This window comes from Sander lucioperca, chromosome 17 (genome assembly GCF_008315115.2).
Source record: "Sander lucioperca isolate FBNREF2018 chromosome 17, SLUC_FBN_1.2, whole genome shotgun sequence".
NCBI lineage: Eukaryota > Metazoa > Chordata > Actinopteri > Perciformes > Percidae > Sander > Sander lucioperca.
The window spans coordinates 25,521,644-25,545,265 of NC_050189.1; the positions used below are offsets into that span (position 1 = coordinate 25,521,644).

General features: G+C 41.0%; 1 protein-coding gene across 2 annotated transcripts in view; it reads right to left on the reverse strand.

Moving 5' to 3' along the window:
- Positions 1–1,296: 1,296 nt before the first annotated feature.
- The window catches only part of pcxb (pyruvate carboxylase b), a 326,753-nt gene continuing 304,427 nt past the window's right edge, over positions 1,297–23,622 (reverse strand). For both annotated transcript variants that reach the window (XM_031285036.2, XM_031285037.2), the window contains exons 23-27: positions 19,966–20,140; positions 17,148–17,221; positions 5,064–5,204; positions 4,600–4,701; positions 1,297–3,833 (exon numbers count right to left, since the gene is read on the reverse strand). In XM_031285036.2, coding sequence (XP_031140896.1) covers positions 3,684–3,833; positions 4,600–4,701; positions 5,064–5,204; positions 17,148–17,221; positions 19,966–20,140 — 642 coding nt within the window. In that variant the 3' untranslated portion in view covers positions 1,297–3,683. The remainder of the gene's footprint in view (positions 3,834–4,599; positions 4,702–5,063; positions 5,205–17,147; positions 17,222–19,965; positions 20,141–23,622) is intronic.

Genomic DNA, 23,622 nt, shown 5'->3' on the forward strand with positions numbered 1-23,622 from the left:
ATAGTATGTCAAAAGAATTCCAAAAAACGTCATATATATAAAAAAGCCAGCGTTTGCAGTTCCAGTTGGGCTGCTTTCTCCGTGTTGTACAGATTCTTCTACGATGCTGACAGGTCTGCAGTTAGTTGCCACACATTTCGCAAGAGCTGTGGTCATTTTTTTGGATTTGGTTTCATCAACAGGTCGGCGAGTATCACTCTCCAAAACAATGCTTTGCCTGAGCCCGCTAGCATCAACCTGAGTCACGTTAATTAGCTCGTAGGTGGTAGCTCAAGCTTGACGTGCTTCGGTGATATTTTAATTCGGCGTTACATAATGTGCACGTGGCTGTCGACTTGTCTAATGAGCCGTCCAGAGTTTTGGAAAATAAAAAGTGCCATTCAGAATTGTGTTTTTTGCTGTCTTTCTCTATTTTCATAATCCGATATTTCAACCTCTGTTTTCAGAAAAGTGTTCGTTTACACGTACCCGTGTATATATGCCGTCCAGAGCATGCCAAACCTATAGGTGGCAGTGTAACAAGAAGCTCAAGCCCACGTTAGCCAATCAGAATCCCGAAAATAGCAACAACAGCATAGATATATATAAAGGCCTTTATATATATCTATGAACAACAGTAACGAATGACCTCCTCTCTCTTCTCTTCCTCGGCTGCCTAAACCCAACCTCTGTTTGTCTCAGTTTACATGCAAACGTGCAAACAAGCTTTCCAAAATCTCCACTCTGGCCGGAGTTTTTTAGAAATGATCATTTTCAGAAAATCGTTTTCAGAAGCGAATTCTCCATTTGCGTGTTAACGAATGGCACAAACGCATGGAAATGTCTGTTTTTCAAAATAACCATGTACGTGTAAACGGGGTATAAAGCTGGCCTTTAGTCTTTCTTCTAAATGTATTCTTGCCTACTGTGTATAATATGCAGTACACACTAACACATTGCAGATTGTTATAGTTAATTTTATTTGTAAGTACATATAGAACCATTATTTTTTTCCTTTTGTTCACGCCAGCTAATCCTTCCTAGGACTTAAACATAACTAGATTTTTAAAGTAAGCTACTTCAGTAAATGAAAATGATATAACTAAATATCAAAGTAGGATTATTTAGAAATTCTATAGACATTATGAATCTGCAGGTGATGATGCCTGCCAAACTTGAGAGTAAACAATAGAAAACAAATGTCACAGACCTGATTTTCTACTTACTCTACGACAGTTCACCTCTTGAGTGCGAGCTCAAGAACAGGTCATTGTTATATCCCCCTTTCTGAAACAAATAACATTTTCCAGCTGTGTGTACATTTTCTCCAATTTATTCTTTTTTCCCCAAGACACTGAACAGTAGTACATTGTCATAAGCATTGTATTATATTCACTGCTGGCTAAGACATAGAAACACTGCGATACAGTTTACATTATTGCATGAGTTGATGCCGTCATCTTACATGTGCAAAGTTACACTGTTGAGAGAGGAGAAATGAGACAGGAAAAGCAGCTAGACAAGGAGAGCCAATAAGGAGGGGAGGAGGAGGGAACTTTACATTAATGTGCAACAGCTTGTCAAAAACACTCATTCATACAATCCCTTAGTTCAACTACGTCTCGTTCAAAAGATTTACAGATTGATAAAACCAGAGGCTACAGTGAGGCATGGCAGTGGGCGGGGGTGAGTGAGGAGAAATATCAGTGTTCTAATTAACTGCAGCATCACTGCTCAGTATTGATGCATAGTTCAAAAGGGGACAGGTAATGGAGCACAAATGCTGGAAACAATCCAGCCAAGTACAAACTTCAATTTTTGTGTTTCGCTTAATGTATTCTGTCAAAGCTGCCCACACGTTTTGGGAAAGTAAGCTGTTGTAGGGTCTTTTCTGTCTCGCTGTCCCAAACACTTCACTGTATTACAAACAGATTGTGACCCTTCCTTTCCTACTTTAATTGATATGTGAACTAGGCAATTGTTCCTGTCTACTTTCACTGGTCAGGGTGGCTAAACATTCAATTCAGCATAAATCACTTTCAGGTTCAAGACCTTCAAATAGATTAAAAGGCCTGGCATAGCTAGATCTGACAGCTGAGTAAGGTTGCTGCTGCATTGCTGTTAAATCTTTTGGATTGAATCTTTTGGAGATAGCCATACCACAGTGAGGTGTATCTGGTTGTGTTTGCTTTTGATCCAGGCAGCACTCAAGGGCTGGGAGTGTAAGCGTAATTATTATTGCATCAGTGTGTATGAAGATTCAGACTGTGTTCTCAGCTCTGGATGACTTAGTCTTAAAAATTAGCTCGCTGGCACACCCCCCCCCACCCACCCACACATTAGAAATATAAAGCCAAGTGCTGCTACTAGAAGTCTCCAGAGTCTCTTATTAGTCCGGCTAATTTCACATCATTTGACAGAATTAATTCATAAATCAATCAGCGGAGCTCAGAAAATGCCACATGCCTCTATTACGCCACCATGTAATCCCATTTGCACCTAGCATTAAAATCCCCATGCAGTCAGAAAGACCATTCAGCATAATCTCTGCCTGCTTCTGAAAAGACAGGGTGGAGCTGCTCCACTGACAACTTTTAATGTTAATTTTAACATCACACCAGAGACACCTCAAGACTGACTTTACACCTCTTAAAATGATCCAGCTGATAGAGCTCAATTGGTTTTAGTGGGCCACATTTAAACCAAACTATAACAGAGGTACTTTGTAAAAACACAAATCACATCTCTAAGCCCGTTTAGGTGTCTCCAACATGGCCTACAGCTTCATTTCAACAATGTCGCTATGACGCACTTAAGGCTTAGGGATTATAAAGACAGGTGAAAATGGGGAAACATTTTCAACACCAGCATAGATCTTTCAAAAATTAAACCATATACTATTACTGATACAGTAACAGAATACGTTTTTTCTATTGTGCTTCTCTTCTTGTGAAAATATTTTAAAAAGGTTGGACAAAAGATTGTGATTTTTAAGCTATGAAAAAAAGCTAGTTTAAATGCTACCAGTGACTCATTCTGAGAATTCAGTGTGACTAATGTGAGAGATTGATAATGTCTTGCATGCTACAAAAATATTGTTTCTATTTGATGATCTTCAATTCTATTCTTTTCTGTCTGAACCATGCTGATTACAAGTAAAACATTAAGTAGTCATTAATATAAAGTTTCACCTACACACTCACACATAGTAGGCAACATCAACAGCATAGAAATGGAAATTGTGGCATTTTATTGCAAGTAGACCTGTTAGTGTTACATATGGTTAGCTCATTTTGTAGTACATCACGTTTAAGACTAGCATTTTACTTAATGGAATGTCTCACAATACATTTAATATGTCTTTCTAAAATATGTTATTTTACACACGTTGACAGGAAATTAATAGATGTACTGTTTTGACCTAATCACCACATCTAGGGAACTAAATAGTTTCATTTGTGGTTCAATTCAATAAGGAATTAATATATTATTTAGGATTGTCATATAATCTACTATTTACACCATTCAGGTGTCTGGATATGTGCTTCATTTTGTGTGCCTGGCATAAATGTACAAATGGGGAGCCAAAATGTTAATGAAAAGAATTCCTGTTTTTTTTTTTTTAATCCTCCCTATTCCTCAACCTCACCACTTCCAGAATCAAATGATCTAACTCCCACTCCCCCCCTCCCTCCCCTTTCACTCTACTCCTCGATTTCCATTATCAGGTCATCTCCCTCCAGGGAGGTGTCGGCCGTGACATAGACAACCTTAACGGTACCGGCCACCGGGGAGTTGACCACGGTCTCCATCTTCATGGCCGAGAGGACACACAGCGGCTGACCCTTCTCCACCTTTCATGATTGTAAAGACAGTTCACAGATCATTAAAACCATGAGTCAAATGTACAGATCACTGAATGAGCACTGGAGTCAAAGTTCAACTTCATTTAGGAAAAGGTGCTCAAAGCATTGGACATGAAGGCTTTTTTTTCTGGATAAACGTTAGGAACAATAAAGGCAAGCCTTACCCTATGAGAGCCAGTAACACTTACCGTGAATGTGAGTTTCAATTTAAAGGGTATGTTAACTCAAATTACAAGCATAGCTGTATGCAGGAGGTGAATGGACTTTCATTTGTGGTGCTCAAAGCATTGAAATTGACAGTGTCCCTGTTGAACTTTTGAAAATTGTAATTTTCAGTGTTGTGAGCACCACAAACAAAAATTAAATGAATCATCTTAGAGCTGGTATTGGACCGAGTGTTGAAAGCTGTTAAGCACTGAATGTTTGCATAGAATATCTAGTCAAATTCATTCTCTACTTTGATCAGACAGTTTCTGATTTAAACCACACGTTTACCAACAGAGTATTTGGTTGAGGTAGAGTTCTTGTAGAACTGTTTGTCTTCAGAGGTTTCTTTTTTGTTAAATAACAATTATATTCCTCAAAGCACGGTAACTAAAAAGCCGAACTTTACATTCAGAAAATTCAGTTTGAAAAGTATATAATAAATAAGATAAATAAGATTACATAGCAGGGCTAGATACTAGAGTTCAATCAAATTTGATAAAATATTAAATGAGCGAAAACAGGATAAACCGGTTCACTGTAAACTAACCTTGGATCCCACTTCCACTTTGATCTCCAGGACTTTTCCAGGCATGGGTGCTCCCACCTGACCCTTGATGGACTTCTGAGCCTTGGGATGGAACTTCATTTCCTGGGGGGAGAGACAAAAGGATATTTCATGCATCCGTCTGTCTGTCCAGTCAATCATCCATCCAAGTCTTCCACACACACCTGCCTCCATTGATCCACTCATCCAGCCAACGATTCATCCATGTAGTCATTCCCATTGAAACAATCCTGCCTGCTGAGCCTCCATCTACCCCTTACAACCATTTGTTTCTATGAATACAAATCACCTGTGATTCCCAAGAACATCAGTAAAGAACCATACCCTTCCTCTTTCTCCATTTATTTATCATTCACCTGCAGACATGTAGCCTTCTCTCACACCATCCTCTCACCTATCATTTACTCATCTACCAACCTAGACCTCCCTCCATCCTGTCTGTGTACCTTCATGGCGACAGTGTCTTTAACCAGCACAGATCTCAGCTGTCCATTCAGCTCAAAGAAGACCTCTCTCTGGCCGGCCTTGTTCAGGTCACCCAGCGCCAGCGCCTTGATGTGTAGGATCTTTCCTCTCTCCAGCTCCACCTGAGATCAAACAAAGCCAGAGAGACAGAGGAGGATCAGAACAAGTGGAGAGGACAGAAGAGAGAAAATGGAATAGGAGGGAGAGTGTGAAGGAGGAAGGCACAGAAATTAGATTATGTTAGAAAATTGAAATTAATACATGGGTGCCTAGCTCACAAGTCCAGCTAAAGCAATTAAAGAGACCGCAGAGCTTGGTGAAATTAAAAAAGTGAAGTTAGTGGAGCAAGACAAGCACAATGTTTCCTTCTATTCTTTGTTTCTTTTTATCCTCACGCTGCCCTGGAATGTTTCCCAGCATGCACTTGTTGGAGGGCAGGGAAACATGGACAGATTCATTAGAGGGGATTCATTCACTGTAATTAAACTGCTTAACACAGTGGTTCTCAACCGGTGGGGCCCGCCCCCCTGGGGGGGCGCAGACACTCTCCTGGGGGGGGCGCGAGTAGGCTACAGGATGGGAGGAAAAAAAAAATCACGTAATGTAACTACACGTCGTGGCGACGCACGCTGTTCGGTCGTGGCTGGGTAGCGTTGCATTTCCTCCCCGACTCATTTCCTGGTTCTCCTTCTCCATCAACAACATGAGATCAAGGAGAGGGTTAACTTCTCCTGCTCCAGATCTCCCACCGTGGTCAGAAAGAACAGAGGAGACACTTTGTTTCTCTCACTATGACTGTAGAGTCGGTACTCGCTCTAAAGCTAAACGCCGTCACTCTCTCACTTCTCCCTCTACCACCCACCCACCCACCCACACACACACACACACACACACAGGCTCACGCACACACCAGTGCACAAGTATAAACATCAGGCCACTTTTGTAGGTTACGGAGGAAGCTCTGCGTGGAGCCTCCGCACTGTAAAACAAATCATCCTCCTGGCGACTTTTTTTGTCAAAAGTGACAAGCGACAAATCTAGCAACTTTTACTGGTGTTATTGGAGACTTTTGTGGTGTTTGGAGACTCAAAAGCACGTATCACTCTGCAGTTATGTGCTCAACGAGCAGCGGGTGCTGCCGTGAGCCCCTCCCCTGTCCAAAAGCTCTCACAGGCGGTCAGTCTCTCAGTAGCCTCGCGGAGCAGTCCCAGCCTGCAGTCAGAGCAGAGAGGAGACACACACCACTCCACGTCCAGGCTGCACACACGCACACATCGTTACATCATAGCCTCAACTTTATTGAAAACACAATTAATCCACATCCAAATTATTTCAAAACCAAACAAAATGGAGAGATTTCTAGTGAGGACCAACAAGGCAACCGACGCACCACCAGCTGCAAAAAAGCTTCGAAGGTACGATGAAGCGTACCTGGCTCAGGTCTCACATTAACATCGCCTACCTGCAAGCTTCTGTCAAAAATGCAGATGATATGCCTACTGTTAGGCCTAGTAATAATAACAGTAATAAAGCATAAATTCTAATTATAGCAATAGCCTAGTAATGATAATAGGCCTATCTACCGCTACTGCTAATAATAATAATAATAATAATAATAATAATAATAATAATAATAATAATAATAATAATAATAATAATATAGTGTGGGCCTAAAAATAATAGCCTAGCCTAGGGCTATCTATCTATCTATGCAAGGTGGTGTAGTGGGGGTGGTGCCGGGCGGGAGGGGGGGGCAACTGTAATGAACCAGCTTTGGGGGGGCCCAGCTTGCAAAAGGTTGAGAACCCCTGGCTTAACAAATAAATCAAAATAATGTAGCATCTTATGTTTGTGAGAATTTTGTATTTTACACTTATGCACACTATTGGATTACATTCAATTTGTGACGGTCTGCTTTTAGCAGCTGCCCATTTGTGTTTTTAATGAAAAAGGTGGAGCTCCTTAATTGGCCTTTTTCATAGCACACATTTTGACTTAGACTAGGAAAAGCACAGGTTTTACTAATAACATTAGTAAGCTGTGAGAATTAGATGAATGGTAGAGATGGGAATGATTCAATGTGAATAAACACCATATCAATTCAATTTGGGTTTAATTGCATTGAACAACAGTATTTGGCTGATGTGAGGCTTCCATATGTTTGGTTTTCAGGCATTTGTGTATTATTAAGTGCTAAGTCGGATATATCAGTTTCCCAGTTGTAAAGACTTGGATGTTGACATGAACATGACAGTGATAAATACTATGTGAACACGACATGAATGGGTCTATGCTGTATCTCTATCTGTGTGTTTCCACCAGACATAATAATTCTGACATCAAATAGAGAAGTGGTATAGACAGGATGACAATCAGAGATAGAGACAGGCTGTCAGGCTGGAGGATGTAAAAATAGTTCCCCAGCCTTTGGTATAACTGTAAACTCTGTGGCTTTACTTGCCACCTGTAAGTGTCATTTTAAGACAAAGACATTACTCTATCTCTCCGTATCAGCACCAGACACACACTCATATCAATTCTGGTCACTGCTAAGTTCTGTCCCCCCCCCCGACACCGGCCACTGTACTTCTTCATTTATCTCACGTCTGTCCTCAAATCTCTCATCTCAGCGGTCGGAAACTCGTTTTTCCGTCTTTCCATTTGTCTGAGTTCCTCTGTCTGGCTTTCAATCTCTGTCTTTGTCAGTCCTCCCATGTGTCACAGCTTTCCATTTTGGATTGTTATTTTGCTCCCCATTTCTGGGGCCACTATGTCTCTCCTGCCGCTGTTAATTTCCTTCATCTGCCTCTTTCGCTTCTCTTTATTCGGTCTGTGGCTGTCTGTCTTTCTTCTGCTGTGTCTATCCACCCCTTTTCCTCGACCCTTCCCCTCTCATCCTTTTTGTTTCTCACATTGCCATCTCAGCTATTGAGACTCCATTGATATTTCAAGCTAAGTCTCAGCGCGTAGATGAAAAAACACGCTGCTGCAGGTATGTATTGATCTCAATTTCATTCTGCCTCTCTCTTTCTCTGGCTGCCCTGACTCTTCATCTATTTCCCTCACTCCGTATTTGGTAACAAAACCTTTCTTTGCACTCAATCTTCATCTCCCCATTTCTCTCTCCACCCTCCTTTGCACTGAGCTTCTTTCCAGTTTGTGCCATTTTGTTGGACACTTTGCCCCCCCCCAAAAAAAAAAAAATAAAAGCCTGTGTGGCACAACACTGCATCTACTCACAAATGTTCCCATGAAAAATACAGTATGCGTATTCTTTGAAGAGTTGAAAAAGATTTATGAATGTCTTGAAGATGATTTTGTCCAATATGTAACCGCATGTATGTACAGTATGCCAGTTTTATACAGAGCTATAAAGATAACTTAGTGTCACCAGAGATGCATCAAGACTTTTACAGATTAATCAGACAAGCCCACACACTCACTGCTTACTCCTAACTGCTACACTGATGTTGCTACCACCTCCACTGCAGTTACCTTCAATTATCTGCTTTAATTTTTAATCCAATTCCAGGTAAGAAATAAAAAGAAAAGTACACACAGAGCTAGACAACAATAACACATATACAGTAGTACAAAGATGAAGACATTAACAGCCACGGCAAAGAAACATGTTTCATGATATCCTCGGATCCGAATCTTAATTGGCAGCACTCTGATTTTGGTTTAGGAACAGGATAGACTGATGTATTAAAGAGTTCTTAAGCCTGTTGTATCTAAACTAAGGGACTCTAAATCGCCTGTTTGAAGGCAGAAGTTGGTATTCCTAATTTAAAACATGCATGGAGTCAGAAGATGCTGCTAGCACGTCTGTGTTGTGGATTGTTTGAGTGTGCAACAGGTTGACCAATGATCTTAGCGCAAACTTTGAGTTGATTGTATAATTTAGTTTTAAGTTTAGCAGATAGGCTGCTTAGCCAGGCTGTGCTGCAGTACAGCATGACACTATGAATCACTGAGTTATAAAACAGAGCCATAATCCGGCCGCTGGTTCCATAGAGACCTAAATGTTTTTCTCACGATTTTGCACTTATCTTTTTGTTTTTAGAGATCGTCCTCAGGCTGCCACACCACCATCCACAGTGCAATATTTGTGGCAAAGCACTCACAGTGTAGTTAGGGACTACAAGTCGATTGCTTAAGCATCTATCCATGACTCTTCAAGTCAAAGTACAGACATGATTTTTGATAACTTGCGCTCCACATTGACTTGCTGGTGCAATCAGTTCATTACTGGGTATGCCTTATCAAAAGAATGCCTCATACAAAAAGACATTTTTAACAAATAATTTGTGCCCCCACACCCTCAAACAAACTTGCATAAATAAATTGAAAGTTGTTAAAAATTCTATTAAACCCAACTCTAACCACCCAGCCTCCTCCTGCTTTGGTTTCTTATTACCATACTTGTGATAGCATCTCTGGTGCATTATGTATGTCCCGTATCTCAGTGATGCATTTGCTGTGTTCACATCTATATCGCCCACATTTATTCAGGCTGATTAATGATGTTGAATTTAACTGCTTATGCCTTTTTTGCTATAGTATCTCTGACTGAAACATGTTTTATTATGCTTCACATTATGTCTCTGATATGACTTTATTAATAATAATTGACTAGTGTTGCCAGTGACGTAATGAGGGCGAGCAGAGCTCCATGTGTTGGTGTCTGCACTGCCAGGGTGTGTATGACTGGGTCCATGTTTGTGAAAATCTGTTGTTTATATTTCCATCAAACGTGATTAATACCATACTGAGTCATCAGCATAGCCAGATTGGTTGATTTTATTTACCCATGTGTATGTGTATATGAATATGAATGCACTTCAGACGCTAGGAGGGCTTAGTCTAACTCAACATGACTGAAGTTTGTCAGAAATTGTCTGAAAGATGCAACGATGATATATAACTCAGAATCTTTACAGAACATTAAGAAAGTATTCTACATAATAAAAAATAAACAGTAGCGGTTATGTCCTCCCACAACATTCACTGCACAAAGAGAAATCTTCCAGGCTCGCTGTTCACTCTGGCTGATAAGGCTCTCCGACTGGATTTGCAACAAGCTTGAGATGAAGTGCTTAACAATACCAAATGATTACTGTGAAAGCCTTTCTATCTATTTCCCACAACATCAACAATTCGGGGCTTTAGGTCTAGCTCAGCGCTCAAAAAGATCTGGTGCTTAAATGTGTTTCCATAAAGATTTGCACTGTGTGCCTCACGCACTAGCTGCCAAGAGCTCGAAAACAGCTCCTGTTCCAAATATACAGGTAATAGTGTGGTTGTGCCTAAGTACAGCAGGGGTCATCTGTAAGGACAGGTGCCATCACTGTGGATTTACCACAAACGCCAACAAAGGCTCACAAGCTCAAAGGTATTCCACCTGCCTCATCTTCTGAAGATCATTCATTTATATTGCAGATCATTTACCAGAAGTAAACTTCTTACTTCTTCCTATAACTATGGTGTCCTTTGTTTTATAAATCCTGTACCAGTCCTGAGACAGGCTGACACTCTACAACACCCACACTGTCTGTGGCATCTCAAAAGGTTCAAAGATATTTAACACTCGCATCAAACTGTCATGGGTATTACATGCACACACCTCATATCACCAAAAAGTCAACTTGTCAGGAATTGAGGCAACTCTGACGTCGTCTATGTTTTAATATTTTCACTGCATCTTTGACAGGTGTCATATTATTAATACTTAGCGAGAGATAACCCCAGCCATTAAACACAGACAAAGGAAATGTAAGACATTAGGACACTGATGCAACATGCATCCAATGCTCGTCAACTACACTGCAACAACTGTATCTGCTACATAATGGAGTGGCAGACTCCAATGGAGTGGTGAACAAATATGGACATTACTTTAAAAACTGAATTGGATTAGAAATGACAACAGCGAGATCAACTGTTCCTAACAGGCTTTTATAGATTAGATAGACACAGATTTATGTCCCATTAAAAACCAGTGAAGGAGTTTTCATCACTTTTGATCTTGTCTATCACAATCCATCCATCCATCTTCTTCCGCTTATCCGGTAACGGGTCGCGGGGGTAGCAGCTCCGTCTATCACAAGATCTATCCAAATTTTACAAAAAAATTTGACCTCTCTTTTGATAAAGCAAGTTACAAAAGATGCTCAATCATGTTTTTTATCAATTGAGGAGCATCTTTTCGACAAGATTTCAAGACGGTCATTTATGCTTTCATTGTATATAGGGTTAAGCCAAAAAAATAATCTCTTCAGCGAGTAGAGATTCTCTTCAGACCGTATCAGCCTTGTTTCACTGGTTACCAGTAACTTGTGATTTTACGGATTGCCTTTAAAGCACTTCATGGCATATCTCCCTCTACTATATTGCTGCTCCCCTATGAGCCAGAGCGCAGCCTCAGATCTTCAGTCCCAAAGACTAAAAGTGATGGGGCGTTTGCAGTCAGTGGCATTCAGCTGTGGAACTCCCTGCCTGAAGAGGCTGCAGAATCAGCAACATCTTTTAAATCACTTCTCAAAACCTATCTTTCAAAAAGCGTTGTATTATAAAGTGTTTTGTTATTACTAGAATACTGCTATATTATTATTGAGTATTTTATTTTTGTATTATTATTTTTTATTTGTCTGATTTTATTCATCTTATTGCAGTCCTGACAAGTGCATGGATATAGTTTAATATTATGTGTATTACATTAATACGGGAGCCTATTTTTGCACTTGAGGAATTCTGCACAGGAAAAGAAACAGAAACTTCACGCGACAGGTCACTTTTTTGACATGTTTTCATTCCGTCTCCCGCCTGGCACCGCTAATCGGACCTGGGGTCCGCTTCAGAAAGCAGGTTTAGTGAAAACTCTGAGTTTGTTAACCCTGAGATGAGGGAAACTCTGGGTTTTGCGTTTCAGAAAGAGAGGTAACTTAACCTCAGAGTCAGTTACTATGGTAACTGAGTCTGTGAACCTAACCTGGTCGGGAGCAGGTTTTCTTCAATAAACCTCCAGTTTCTCTCAGTTTCTTTCATTTCCTCATTCATTCATTCAGTCAGTCTGTATCAGGCACATTTTAGTGCAGTTTGTTATCTGCATGACTGAAAAAACAGGTTTGGTTTATTAACCATGTTAGGCAGACTATAAAACAGTTTTGTTCCGAACATGGCATTTCCATTTCCAGAAGCTGTATTACTTTACAGAGAGTTAAACATACGTCGGGAGATGATATTGAGTCCCCAACTATAGATGTATTTTCATTTCCAGATAACTTCCTATTTGAGCGGTATCGTTTTTCTTCCCAGTCTATCAGTTATGTAGCCTACATAACCTTATCCGTCCTCATATCACTAACGTCACCCATCGTGGACATGCTCTACATCCCAGCACATTCTTTGTGTCGCATTATGTTTTTTTGCAAATGGCAGTTTTCTTTACAACATTGTTGATGCGGAGCTTATTAGTAAAACCACTGCAGAGCTGTCAGAAGAGTGTGACTCGCTCTGAAACGTGTTTTAAACGTTTGTGTAGAGTTCCCTGGACACAAAAAAAAAATTATTGTAAATCATAATTCTGTCAATGATGGTGCTGCAACATCAGAATGGGATTAGTAGTAGTTTACTTTTTCGCCTGCAGGATTGCACCTAAATGAAATTATAGGCGTAGCCTACTACCATTCCAGTTCTCACCAGTAATATTATAGGTTACCTGTGATTAAATATGAAATGAATACACTATATTAGAGCTTACGCATTGACTCAAGCAGCAATTTTCTCCCACACCAATTCTCGCTATTTTACAGCAGCAGCCGTGTTGCTTTTTTTTAACTAAATACATGTTCAAACCATAGACAGTTAAAGGTTCAAACAAGCTGTATATGCGCATGAGTATTTCCGCCAACCAGTTTGTTTGTGGTGGTTACCATGGTGAATCGTAGTATCATGGCTCTATTCATGATGCCTTTTTATTGTGGTGGTGCACGGGCTTAACTCTGAGTGAACCCACTCTGGGTTGATTGAACCAACTCAAATCAGCTGTTCTGGAACAGAAAACTCAGAGTTTCCCATCTCAGGGTAAATCAACTCAGACATCAGGGTTAGACTCAGAGTTTGTTAAACCTCCTTCCTGAAACGGACCCCTGATCTGGTGGGAGTACCCATCCTCATGACAACAGGGGGAAGTTTGTTTCTGTGGTGATGGATGATGTTGAGCAGAAATCGGAGTTCCAAAAATGACAACAGTTCTGACGGAGCGGAGATTAGATAAACAGCAGCAAGGGAAGGTGAATAGCGAGGGTGGAAAAACAAAAACAACAGTTGTGCATTTGGGAAATGTTTGAATGACACGTTTTCCACTTTGAGAGAGAAAACAGCAAACTGAGTCACTGAAAGCTAAGACAGGTTAAATACAAGGCTTCTCATTTTAAATAAGGGCTGGTTAGAAAATCTATTTTACTGCAACGAAAGCCAATACTGCCATAGGCGAGTTGGGCAGCTACTGTAGCTTTTAGTGTTCTCTTGGTTATTTAGCCATTTTTTAGCATTTAGGGTTTTTTTAGCCAACATTTTATTTAAGCCAACCATTTAGTATGTTGTAGGAATTTGAAAAGAATGGCACAGCACACACCAACATGTGGCTTCAAAACAAACTAACATACTCAAAAAGTGCTGAAGCTGAGTCTTGATAGAAATATAAGGACTTATTCTAATCAGTGGTTGGTGGTCTGCCTGTCTTTGGAGTCAATACTAGATTAGCCCAATTGCTGCCGCTCCTGATTCTTTGATAACAATACAGCAGCAGAGCTCCTCATGTCCCCCATAATAAAAAAAATCAATTAACACCAGCCTAGAACCATTTTCCTGCAGCGAAATGAAGTAATTAAACATGTTTGCCTTCGGCCGCACTAAATCACTGTCAGTTAAATCTGTGCGTTAGTCATTATGAGAGAATCAAGAGGGAAAATATTGAAAAACAAAAGGAGAGGGATGTAGAAGAAAGAAGCTGATTTATAATTAATGATGTATGTCAGGGTTTTACAGGGATTATAATTAGAACTGGTGGGAAAAAAAAAAATTCCAATTTCCAGCCTGCTGATTTTGCTTATGCAACACTTAAAGGTGCTGTAGGTAGGATTGTGAAGTGGCCCTGATTGGTGCATCTGAACAGGGACCTGTGGATTTTTGCTAATCACACTACAGGCTGTAGGTGGTGCCAGAGGAGCCGGATTTTTTTTTATAATTACCTGCTTCATGTAGTTCTACTGGAACATAGGGTCAGTTTCAGCAAATATGACAGAAAGTTAGTTTTGCAAGTAGGGCTGAAACGATTCCTCGAATAACTCGAATAATTCGATTACAAAAAATCCTCGAAGCAAAATTCTTTGCCTCGAAGCTTCGTTAAATCAATGTAAATAAGGTTGTACGGCTCACTGTGTTTCCGCACGGAGGATTATTACTAGCGCACAACAGGCTGACGGCCCAGTCTACTCATCCATTCCACAGAGCGAACCCGACACCAGGTAGCTAACTAACGTCTGCTGCTCTCGTCCACCGCGCTGTTTTACACAACTAGCCTACAGCATGCTAATCTGCAAAAAACGATGTTTTACCAACAAGCTAAAACGAGAGCTGTCGGTTTGTAGTCTAACTGTTTATTAGTTTGCTACAAATCTTTGGAAACTTAGCTGCTGCCGGAGACAAACCGGCTCCTCCCCCCAGCATGGCCACTTAATATGCACGTGAATGACGTCATCATGACGGTGATATCTGCATTCTTTATTCTTTCTCCACACTCAGTATATTAGCCTTCTTAAAGTGTGTCCCCCTGAACAGTGTAGTTGAATAGCCCTGCTGTAACCTTTGTACAGTCACATTTACCTGGGCTTAGTGAACAGCTCTTTACATATCCAGTGCAAAGAGCCAGAGGCAAGAAGGGGATGAAAAATATTAACATTTGGGCCACCAAAAATGTAGGGTCTTGGTCTTGGAATTTTGCAATAAAAAATTTTGTTTTTTCTAGTAAATAGCAATAATAAATATTTACTATTGCTGTTTACTAAGTATTTCTTATCCGATTACTTGATTAATCGATGGAATAATCGGTACAATACTTGATTACTAAAATAATCGATAGCTGCAGCCCTATTTATAAGGCTTACCTACTGCACCTTTAAGTTGAGGTCAATATTCCCCAGGAACATTTCAGTCTCTGCAGTCACAAGTGACAGCCAATTATTATATCCTCTCACCAGGATATTGTTACATTGCTGTGCCCCACTAATTTGCTTGCAGGCAAAGCAATTCAACTCATTTATTTTATTCCTACATTAGACTGCATGTTCAGCTGCCTCCCTGTTAGAGAATAAACAAACGGTACAAGCTTTAGTGATGTGTAACGGTTATATTTTAGTCTGAGATATGGGCCCCCTGTGCCTTCCACTGGCTCGATCTCAAACATCATACGACAAAATGAATTTCTGTGCAGAAAGGCCAATAGGATTGCCGGAGGGATCAGAAAAGCAGTTAGTTGTTCCCCTGATAAAGTGTTAATATCTCTGCCTTCCCCACTGTTTTATCAGCACTGTGACTAAACTGCATCAAAGCTCAGCCATCTGCAGTGAGGGAAAAATACTTTCGGGCTCATAATGTCTATTCTTTATGGAATTGTTATTACATCACAATTAATGAAGGAGCTAAATGGATTATTAAATAAATTATCATCAATATGAAATGCATTATCATAGTGTCAGTGAGAATGTGTGACAGATACACACCATTGATTGTGATTTTACAGATCCCCTTTTGCAAGTACTTGCTGTAGCCGTTTTTTACATGATTTTGCATCTTAATTTTTGGCTTGCGTAATCACAAACGCACTGTAAAATAGATTCTGCAATAGGCTTCTGGACTGTTGAATACTGCCCAATCAGTATTAGTCTTTAAGCAAACATTTAAAAAATGGCTGTTTGTAGAGTATGGCAGTATCAGTTCATGTTATTTAGTATTACACTTCCATAAAAAAGAGGGACTTCCAAAAATGAAAAGGTCAAAAGAAGTGCTGCAAAAGCCAAGATATCCTGTCTCTTAGTGTAGGTCAAGCACCAAAACACTGCATCCTGCACTAGCCATAATGCAGCAGCTTTTCATTAGACCCTTCCTGTCTGGTGAACGCCTACATTTATCCATCTAAGCAATAGGGTTTCTGTTAGAAATGGTCTTAGGGCGTTTTCACACCTGAAAGTCCGAACCAAGGTTCATGTTTTTGTTACATTGTATACATTTGATTCGGTAAGTTTTGGTTTCACACTGCAGTTATGCAAGCGCACTAAAGATCTATACGTGACAAAACTACGTCCTGCCGTCATCACATACGTGAGCTGCGTCTCCAGATATTTATAACCGATTGGTTTGTAGACGGGCTTCCCCGTCCTCTCGTATCCTCTCTTTGGTTTTTTCAACCGACTGCTGCTCTCCCCTACTGCCGCGGCTCTTTTTGTTTTGTTGTGATGTTGAGAAGCAAGACACGGGAACTTTCTTTCTGGAGCATTTATTCAGAGACAAACGGAAACCTACACTGTACATTTACTACCACTTAACAAATAAACTGCTGATGTATTCTCTGCTCTGATAGCCGACAGCTGTCTGCTCTGAGCGCATTCACCGTCACACACTCTCTCTCACGTACAGGCTAAGCACCGAGCTATTCCCCGGTCTTGTAACACAAGGAGAGCCTGCCAGAGCTTCTTGTATTTGGTCCGAAAGTCCGAACCATCCAAAAAATGCTTTCACACTATAAACGAACCGGACCATGGTTCAGTTTGGTCCGGACCGAGACCACCTCTTTTGATCGGACCAAAATTTGGTCTTTTGATCCGGACCGTGGTCCGAGGCACCTTTCTCACCTGCAATTTTGGTTCGGACCAAACTGAAAAGTCCGAAAATCCGGACCAAATGAGGTAGGTGTGAAAATGCCCTTAATCTGAGAAATGAGCGGAGTTCCCATTTGAAACAATGATCTAATAATGTAAAATGGCGTCTAGTATAAAGTTGTGTACCTCAAACTCCTCGGCGATCTTGGGTCCGTCCAGGAACAGTCTGGTGTTGAGACAGTCCACTGGACCAAAGTTAGCTGGGGAAAGAGAAACAGAGGTGGGCCTTAACATGGTCGGCATCCTCGATGAAGACAAAGAACCAAAATCACTCTCTATGACAGGTATGTGTTGGCTATTGATCTATTAAACTCCATTGTTCTAGTGATAGACCAATTTTATCAGCCGGCTGATATATCGTGCCGATATTTGTGTTTCTACGTCTATCGGCATCGGCCAGTACGCGGCTGCTGCGTTCGCCGATAGTTTGTTCCCGGCATTATTTACAGACAGGCGTCCACGGGAAGCTCTGTGTTGCTGGAGACGTTGCAGTTCACGTGCAGACCATGCACTGCCCCTCCCCCACTAGCAGAGTGCTGGAAGCCTGCCAGGCAGTCTTAAATTACAAATCAAGCACTTTATTTCAATCAGTCCCTCCAGGATTTCGCGGCCTTTTTTGGAGATTGTTGCGGCCCAAAATGCCTGATTTCACGGGAGCTTTTGTACAAAATTGCGATAAAAGTTGCGATGTCTTTTGTATGTTTGTTGCAATGAAGTTGCGGGAGACAGTTTTTTTTGTATAGTTCTTTTAAAAATAAAAAGGAAACTGGGCTGAGTTTTCCTAGTAGGCTCAAGATGCTGCAAATGTTGGTATAATATGAAAATGGCTGGTGGATTTAAGACAAAAAATTCTAATTTATTGAATGAATCAAATTTGAACATATGTGTCAGTGGCTTGTTGATCTTTACATTGTTAGTTAATTTCCTATCCTGGGCTGGGACACACATTCATACGGTTCGATAAAGTACTTATTGGACTTTAACTTATCATTGCACTTACAATAACGAGAGTAGATGTCCTCAATTTAGGTCATCCTGTACGTCTTATCTCCGTTTTTTCCTGCATCCACCGTGTGTGATTGTGTGTGTGCGGCGGCGCGTCAGTAGCGGGGGGAACTGAGCAGCCCCACCCGCTGCAGAGAGCTGACAGGATTTAAACAGCAGCCGCTGACTTTAGAGTGAAAAAAACGTTACAGCGTACACTGATGTTAAAATGTATACAGGTTGGAAGGACGGCCTGAAATGTTTTGCACGGTCTTTCGCTGTACGTTTTGTTGGTAAATGTGAGATGTTCGAGTCTCGTCTTCATATTGGAAACAAGATCTCTCTCACTCCCGCTTGGTCAGTGGCACTCAGAGTCACATTATACTGACGTAAAGTCTGGCATGTGGGACTGCTGGGATTGGTTGAAGTCGCGGGAAACCCTGGTTATTGGTCAAATTTGCGGAAAAGTTGCGGTGATTGGTCAAAATTGCGAGTCGCACCAAAGTCACGGTGATTGGTTGAATTCGCGTGAATTGCCCCAATCGCGTCATCGCGAAATCCTGGAGGGACTGTTCAATGGCTACTTTCCGGTTTATTGTTTTCTTAAATGATTTAAATGTGTTGACAAAGGACATTTTGTGATGACCTGATTATATCTGTCTTATAATATGTCAGCAAGCAATGCATCATCAAGGCTGTGTTGTAGATGTTGATGAAAGCCTTTTACCCTTGCACAGTTAACCATATGCAGTGCACCCATCCATATGATGCACACTGCACACATAATTTGGATGATATGAATGTAAGATGATTGCAGAAGTGACACTGATCTGTGTTTTTGTTTATTATTTTTAAAGAGCAGAGCAGATTCCGAAAACAAATCCAGTGTGGCAGGGTTTACATTTTTATGACGTAAATTCAGGGAGCAAAAGCAGTATCGGCTCCAAATATCGGTTCAAGAAAATCGGCTAAGGCTGATGAAAAAAAAATCGGTATCGGCATCAGCACTAAAAAAATCCATATTGGTCGATCCCTACATTGTTCTTTCACTTTCATACACACTGGGGACTGTATATGATGGTGTGAGTATCACACAACCACTTTAAGGCCTGGAGAAATCAGGGGGGCTAGTTCAGGAACAGTATTATCACAAATGGAATTTAAAGAGACCGAGTTAAGATCAGGGTCAGGGCTGTGTTCAATCTTAAGATAAAGTAGTGAAGGAACAGCTGCACACTAATTAAAGCTCCTCACAAAAAAGCCCTACCGGTTTAATGCCAACACATCCTCACTCCTCAAAGCAACAATTAAGCTCGCTTTAATCCAGGCAGCTCAATCTTACTGTAGCTGCTTTAAACAACTTCCAGTCAAGTTTGAAATTTGACTCCTGCAGAAGGATTCCGATTAAACTTTGAACATCACAGCCTTCTCCTGCCTCCTGCTGCTGACGGCATGCACTTCAAAATGCTCCAGCTAAAACATGGTGTTACTGGTTATGCTGCTTATGCTCCTATAGCACCATTTATTGCTGTTCTGCTTTCTACAATATGTGCATTATGTAAATTCACCATTCATTGTTTTGTGTTGTTTCCACTTTGGGAACTGCACTCTTCCCTGAATCTGAAGTGTGACTGTTTTTTCTATACGGGATTTGCCAAATGCTACTATTGACATCATTTCTACCTGATGGTTGAACTTTATAAGTGCCTCAGTAATGATACAAATGAGAGGGAGAGAGAGAGAGAGAGAGAGAGAGAGTGTGTGTGTGTGTGTGTGTGTGTGTGTGTGTGTGTGTGTGTGTGTGTGTGTGAGAACGAGACTAAATACCATGGACCCCGACTTGTTCCATACAACAGATCCAATTTGATCAAACTCACAATAAGTAAAGATTCAAACTCACAATTTGTTGATTCCCATTCTTAATCTACTTTGAGTATCTGTATACAGTTTGCCCACTCACCAGTGAATTCCTTGAACTCCTGGAACACCTTGGGGTACATGGCTGCTGACATCACATCTTCGGGGGTGATTTCATCACCGTGTGCAGCTCGGAGTCCCACCTCCAGGGCCTGGAAGTCCATGGGTGGCAGAGAGGCGCCGGGACGACCCTCAATACGAGCAAGGGACTTCAGCACCTGGGTAGGAGGTTCAGAGAGAAAAGTAGTGAGGAAGATGGAGGAGAGGTAACAAGAGAAGATAGGGGAAACAAACTGATTACTAAAAGGTTTTTAATAAAAGTCATATATTCTGTCTGAATGTTTACCAACTCATAGTATCCCCACGGGACTCTGAAGCATGTGGGATGTATAAAGTGCCGGTAAAACCTTCACATTGTACGTCTGGATAAAAGCACTAAAGTGACAGAGACTTTTGGTGAGAGGAGGAGGAAGACAGAGATACATGGGGAGCTGTTTTGAGCGAGAGAAACATTTGAATCGGAGACGATATAAAACAATGCCAGATTATTTATTTTTTTTGCATAAGTGACACCGCTGTTATGTTAAGATCTGCAGCGATATGCACTTCAGTTCACTCCATCTCTCTCTCAATGCATCTTTTTCTCTCCAATAAAGTGACATCAGCCTATCACAGATGACTGCAGTGTTACCGCATATGTGACACATCATCCTGGTTCCTTCTTTAGAAATGGTAGAGGGATAATTGTGGAAAAGTGGAAGCTGCTGTAAGACTAATGATATGACATTTTATCTGCTATCTTGTTGGTATCTGCCACAACTTGTAGAGACAATTGATCCGAGGCTACTAATAATGTCTGGTGAAGAGATTGTGTCAAGACACAGGCAATTTGCCTCAGGGCTGCTGCTTGGTTTTCATTTCTTACACATTTATTGGGCTTTTGATGACACAGGCGCAGAGGGTGGGAGGGACAGTTGCAGGAATCTCCACACAATTAGCCTATTTAGTCTGCTTCAGTGCTTCAGCTAATGTTTCCTGGAAGTATACAAACAGAAAAAGCTAATAACAAAGCTTCTTGCATACCTACCTTTTGTGTGTTTGTTTATCTTAGCTTCATTCAGGTTCAAATAGTCATCGCTGAAGCTAACATGCTGAGTACTATATGGCTAATCTGTATGTGTGTATTCACTTATTTGCACTTTAAACATAGCACAGTGTGCACCAAATTACCCACACATCTGTGTGCATACATGCTGTACTGTGTTATGTTTGCAAATGTGTGTGTGCGCACGCTGCTGTATTACATGTCGGCACATTTATGAGCGCATGTGTGCGTGCCTTGCGGAAATCTCCAGACAAAAGGGCCCCGGTGCAATGCTATTAGTCACAGAGCTAACAGTTCAAAGATAGCTGACTCATTTGTGTGTGTGTGAGAGAAAGACACTTCAAAAGACGCCAGGCTCATTTGAGTCCATGCTCATTAACATTGTATCCTCTGAGGATCTAAACTGCTTGATTGTTTAAGTGTGTGTGTGTGTGTGTGTGTATTAAAGAATGAAGGAAAGACAAAATCTTCCTTCAAGGTTATTTGCTCTTTCCTCATTTCTCTTCACATCACTCAACACACTACCTCATTTTTTATTGTCACAGATTTTTTCTCTCGAACTTTCTTTCTTCCGAGTGTGGTGCCTCTGAGGGATGTGCTGGATTTCTTTTGACAATAATCTTATTTCTTGAATTCCCTTTCTTTCTGATGGCCTCCTTATTCTCTCTCTCATCCCCCCCACCTATCCTCCCACGGTCTCCCCCCTTTCCCTCCTTTGCCCTCCTGTCTTTCTTGTTTTCCTCTCCCTTGACCATTCTCTGTTCAGCAACGCCTCAAATGAACAGAGCGTGACAGAACTAAGATGAGGAAACGCCTCAATTACCACTTTGTGTCTTAAAATGTTTTCCCTCTGAATGCAAATAACTTGATGTGCATCTATGACAGTATGGGGGACTTTAATGAATGCATACAATATGTGATATAATGCTAACTAATTAATGCCACCAAATGATAACATACAAATATAACCTTTAGCTACAGCACACTGCAGATCTCTCTCGGGTCTTGTCTATGCTTGCATGCAAATGAAAAATAACAAATAAAGTAATGTTTTACTTTCTTCCCTAAACAACTTTTACTTCATCTAACTTACACGAGCTTGACACCAATTATTTTAATTTATACTCCAAGTACTCCGAGGTATTCAGTGGGTGAAATGTATCAGATTTGCCTCTAACTCGCAGCTTGCATGTAAACACAGGCACACACAATAAGCACAAATGAAAACACTGTGAAAATTATTTGTACCAAAGCTGAACTCTGAATTTAACCAAATCAGAGTGATGGGGAGAATAAATTCTTCATGAAACTGTGTGTGAAAAAGCTTCTTTGTACATAAAATATCGAGGGTGGATAGCTGAAGACGCATGGAAGCCTTTCTCAGCATGAAGTATTCCAGTGCTGACTGAAAAGAAACCTGAAGATCTGAATGAATACATAAGTTGTCCACCATCTTTGTTTAATACAAAGATAGTAGACAATGCCTCAGTTTTGGGAAACCTGAGACAGATTGAGAGACCGTATAGTTTATGTCAAAACTGAAAAGAAAACAACAACAACACTGTGATTGGCAAGGGCGGGACAGCCTGGGAAGCTAAATGGCAAATATTTGATAAAATTATCTCCCAGCTGTTTACAGGGAGAGAAAGGACAAGTTGACGATAAGGACGACAGGAGTTTGTTTCACTCAGAGGTAAACAAAGAGGGATGTGCGGGAGAATCAGTTAGGGACTGTTCGGTATTTATGGAATGGACCACTGGAGGAAAATAGGGGAGGATCATGTATTTTTATTCTTTGTTGAGGGAAGGGTCACACAACGTTTTTTAGTCTAGGGGGGAGGGTCACCCAACTTTTGTATTCATGAAAACGGCAACATTTCAAAGTGGCTTGCTTGGTGCATACTTTTCCATGTAGATCTCAGTCTCGGCCCCCCATCGCTAGCAGATGGGTCTGACCCAACAAAAATTGCAACATGACAGCAACATGAGTTTGGAGTTGCTTTCTTTGAGAATGCAACCCTATAGCTAACTGCGCCACCTGTTGCCAAAGTATCGTCACTGACATGAAGATGGAATATAATGAAGCTGACTAGCTCAAAGGTTTCACGTTGCCTCGAGCTCGAGCACCCACGGAAAATACTGAGCATCCACGTGTGCCAGACTGCCAGTAGGCTACATTCATTTAAAATTAAACATGGCAGTTGTTGCTAAGTGGAGCGTGTGAGCACTGATCGCGGTTACGTGTCAGTTAAACTTCTCATCTCCAATCCGTATTACAATCTGTATTTGTGAGTAGTGGCGCTGTCCTGAGTTGAAAGATAGCCTACTTCACAGCTTTATTATCGAGTTAATAGGCGTGTGTGTTCGTGTCGGCCACTGCCCATTTCCTAAGGTTCTGAAATGCAACATTTTTTGACTACTTTTTTTTTTTAAAGGGTGTGCGCCCATGAGCACCCACGGAGGAAAACATAAATCGGCACCTATGATTAGGGGTGCACCGATCCGATATTAAGATCGGATATCGGCCCCGATATTGACAAAATAGCTCTATATAAAAGATAGCTTTTTTTTTTTTTTTTTTTTACCTCTGTCGCA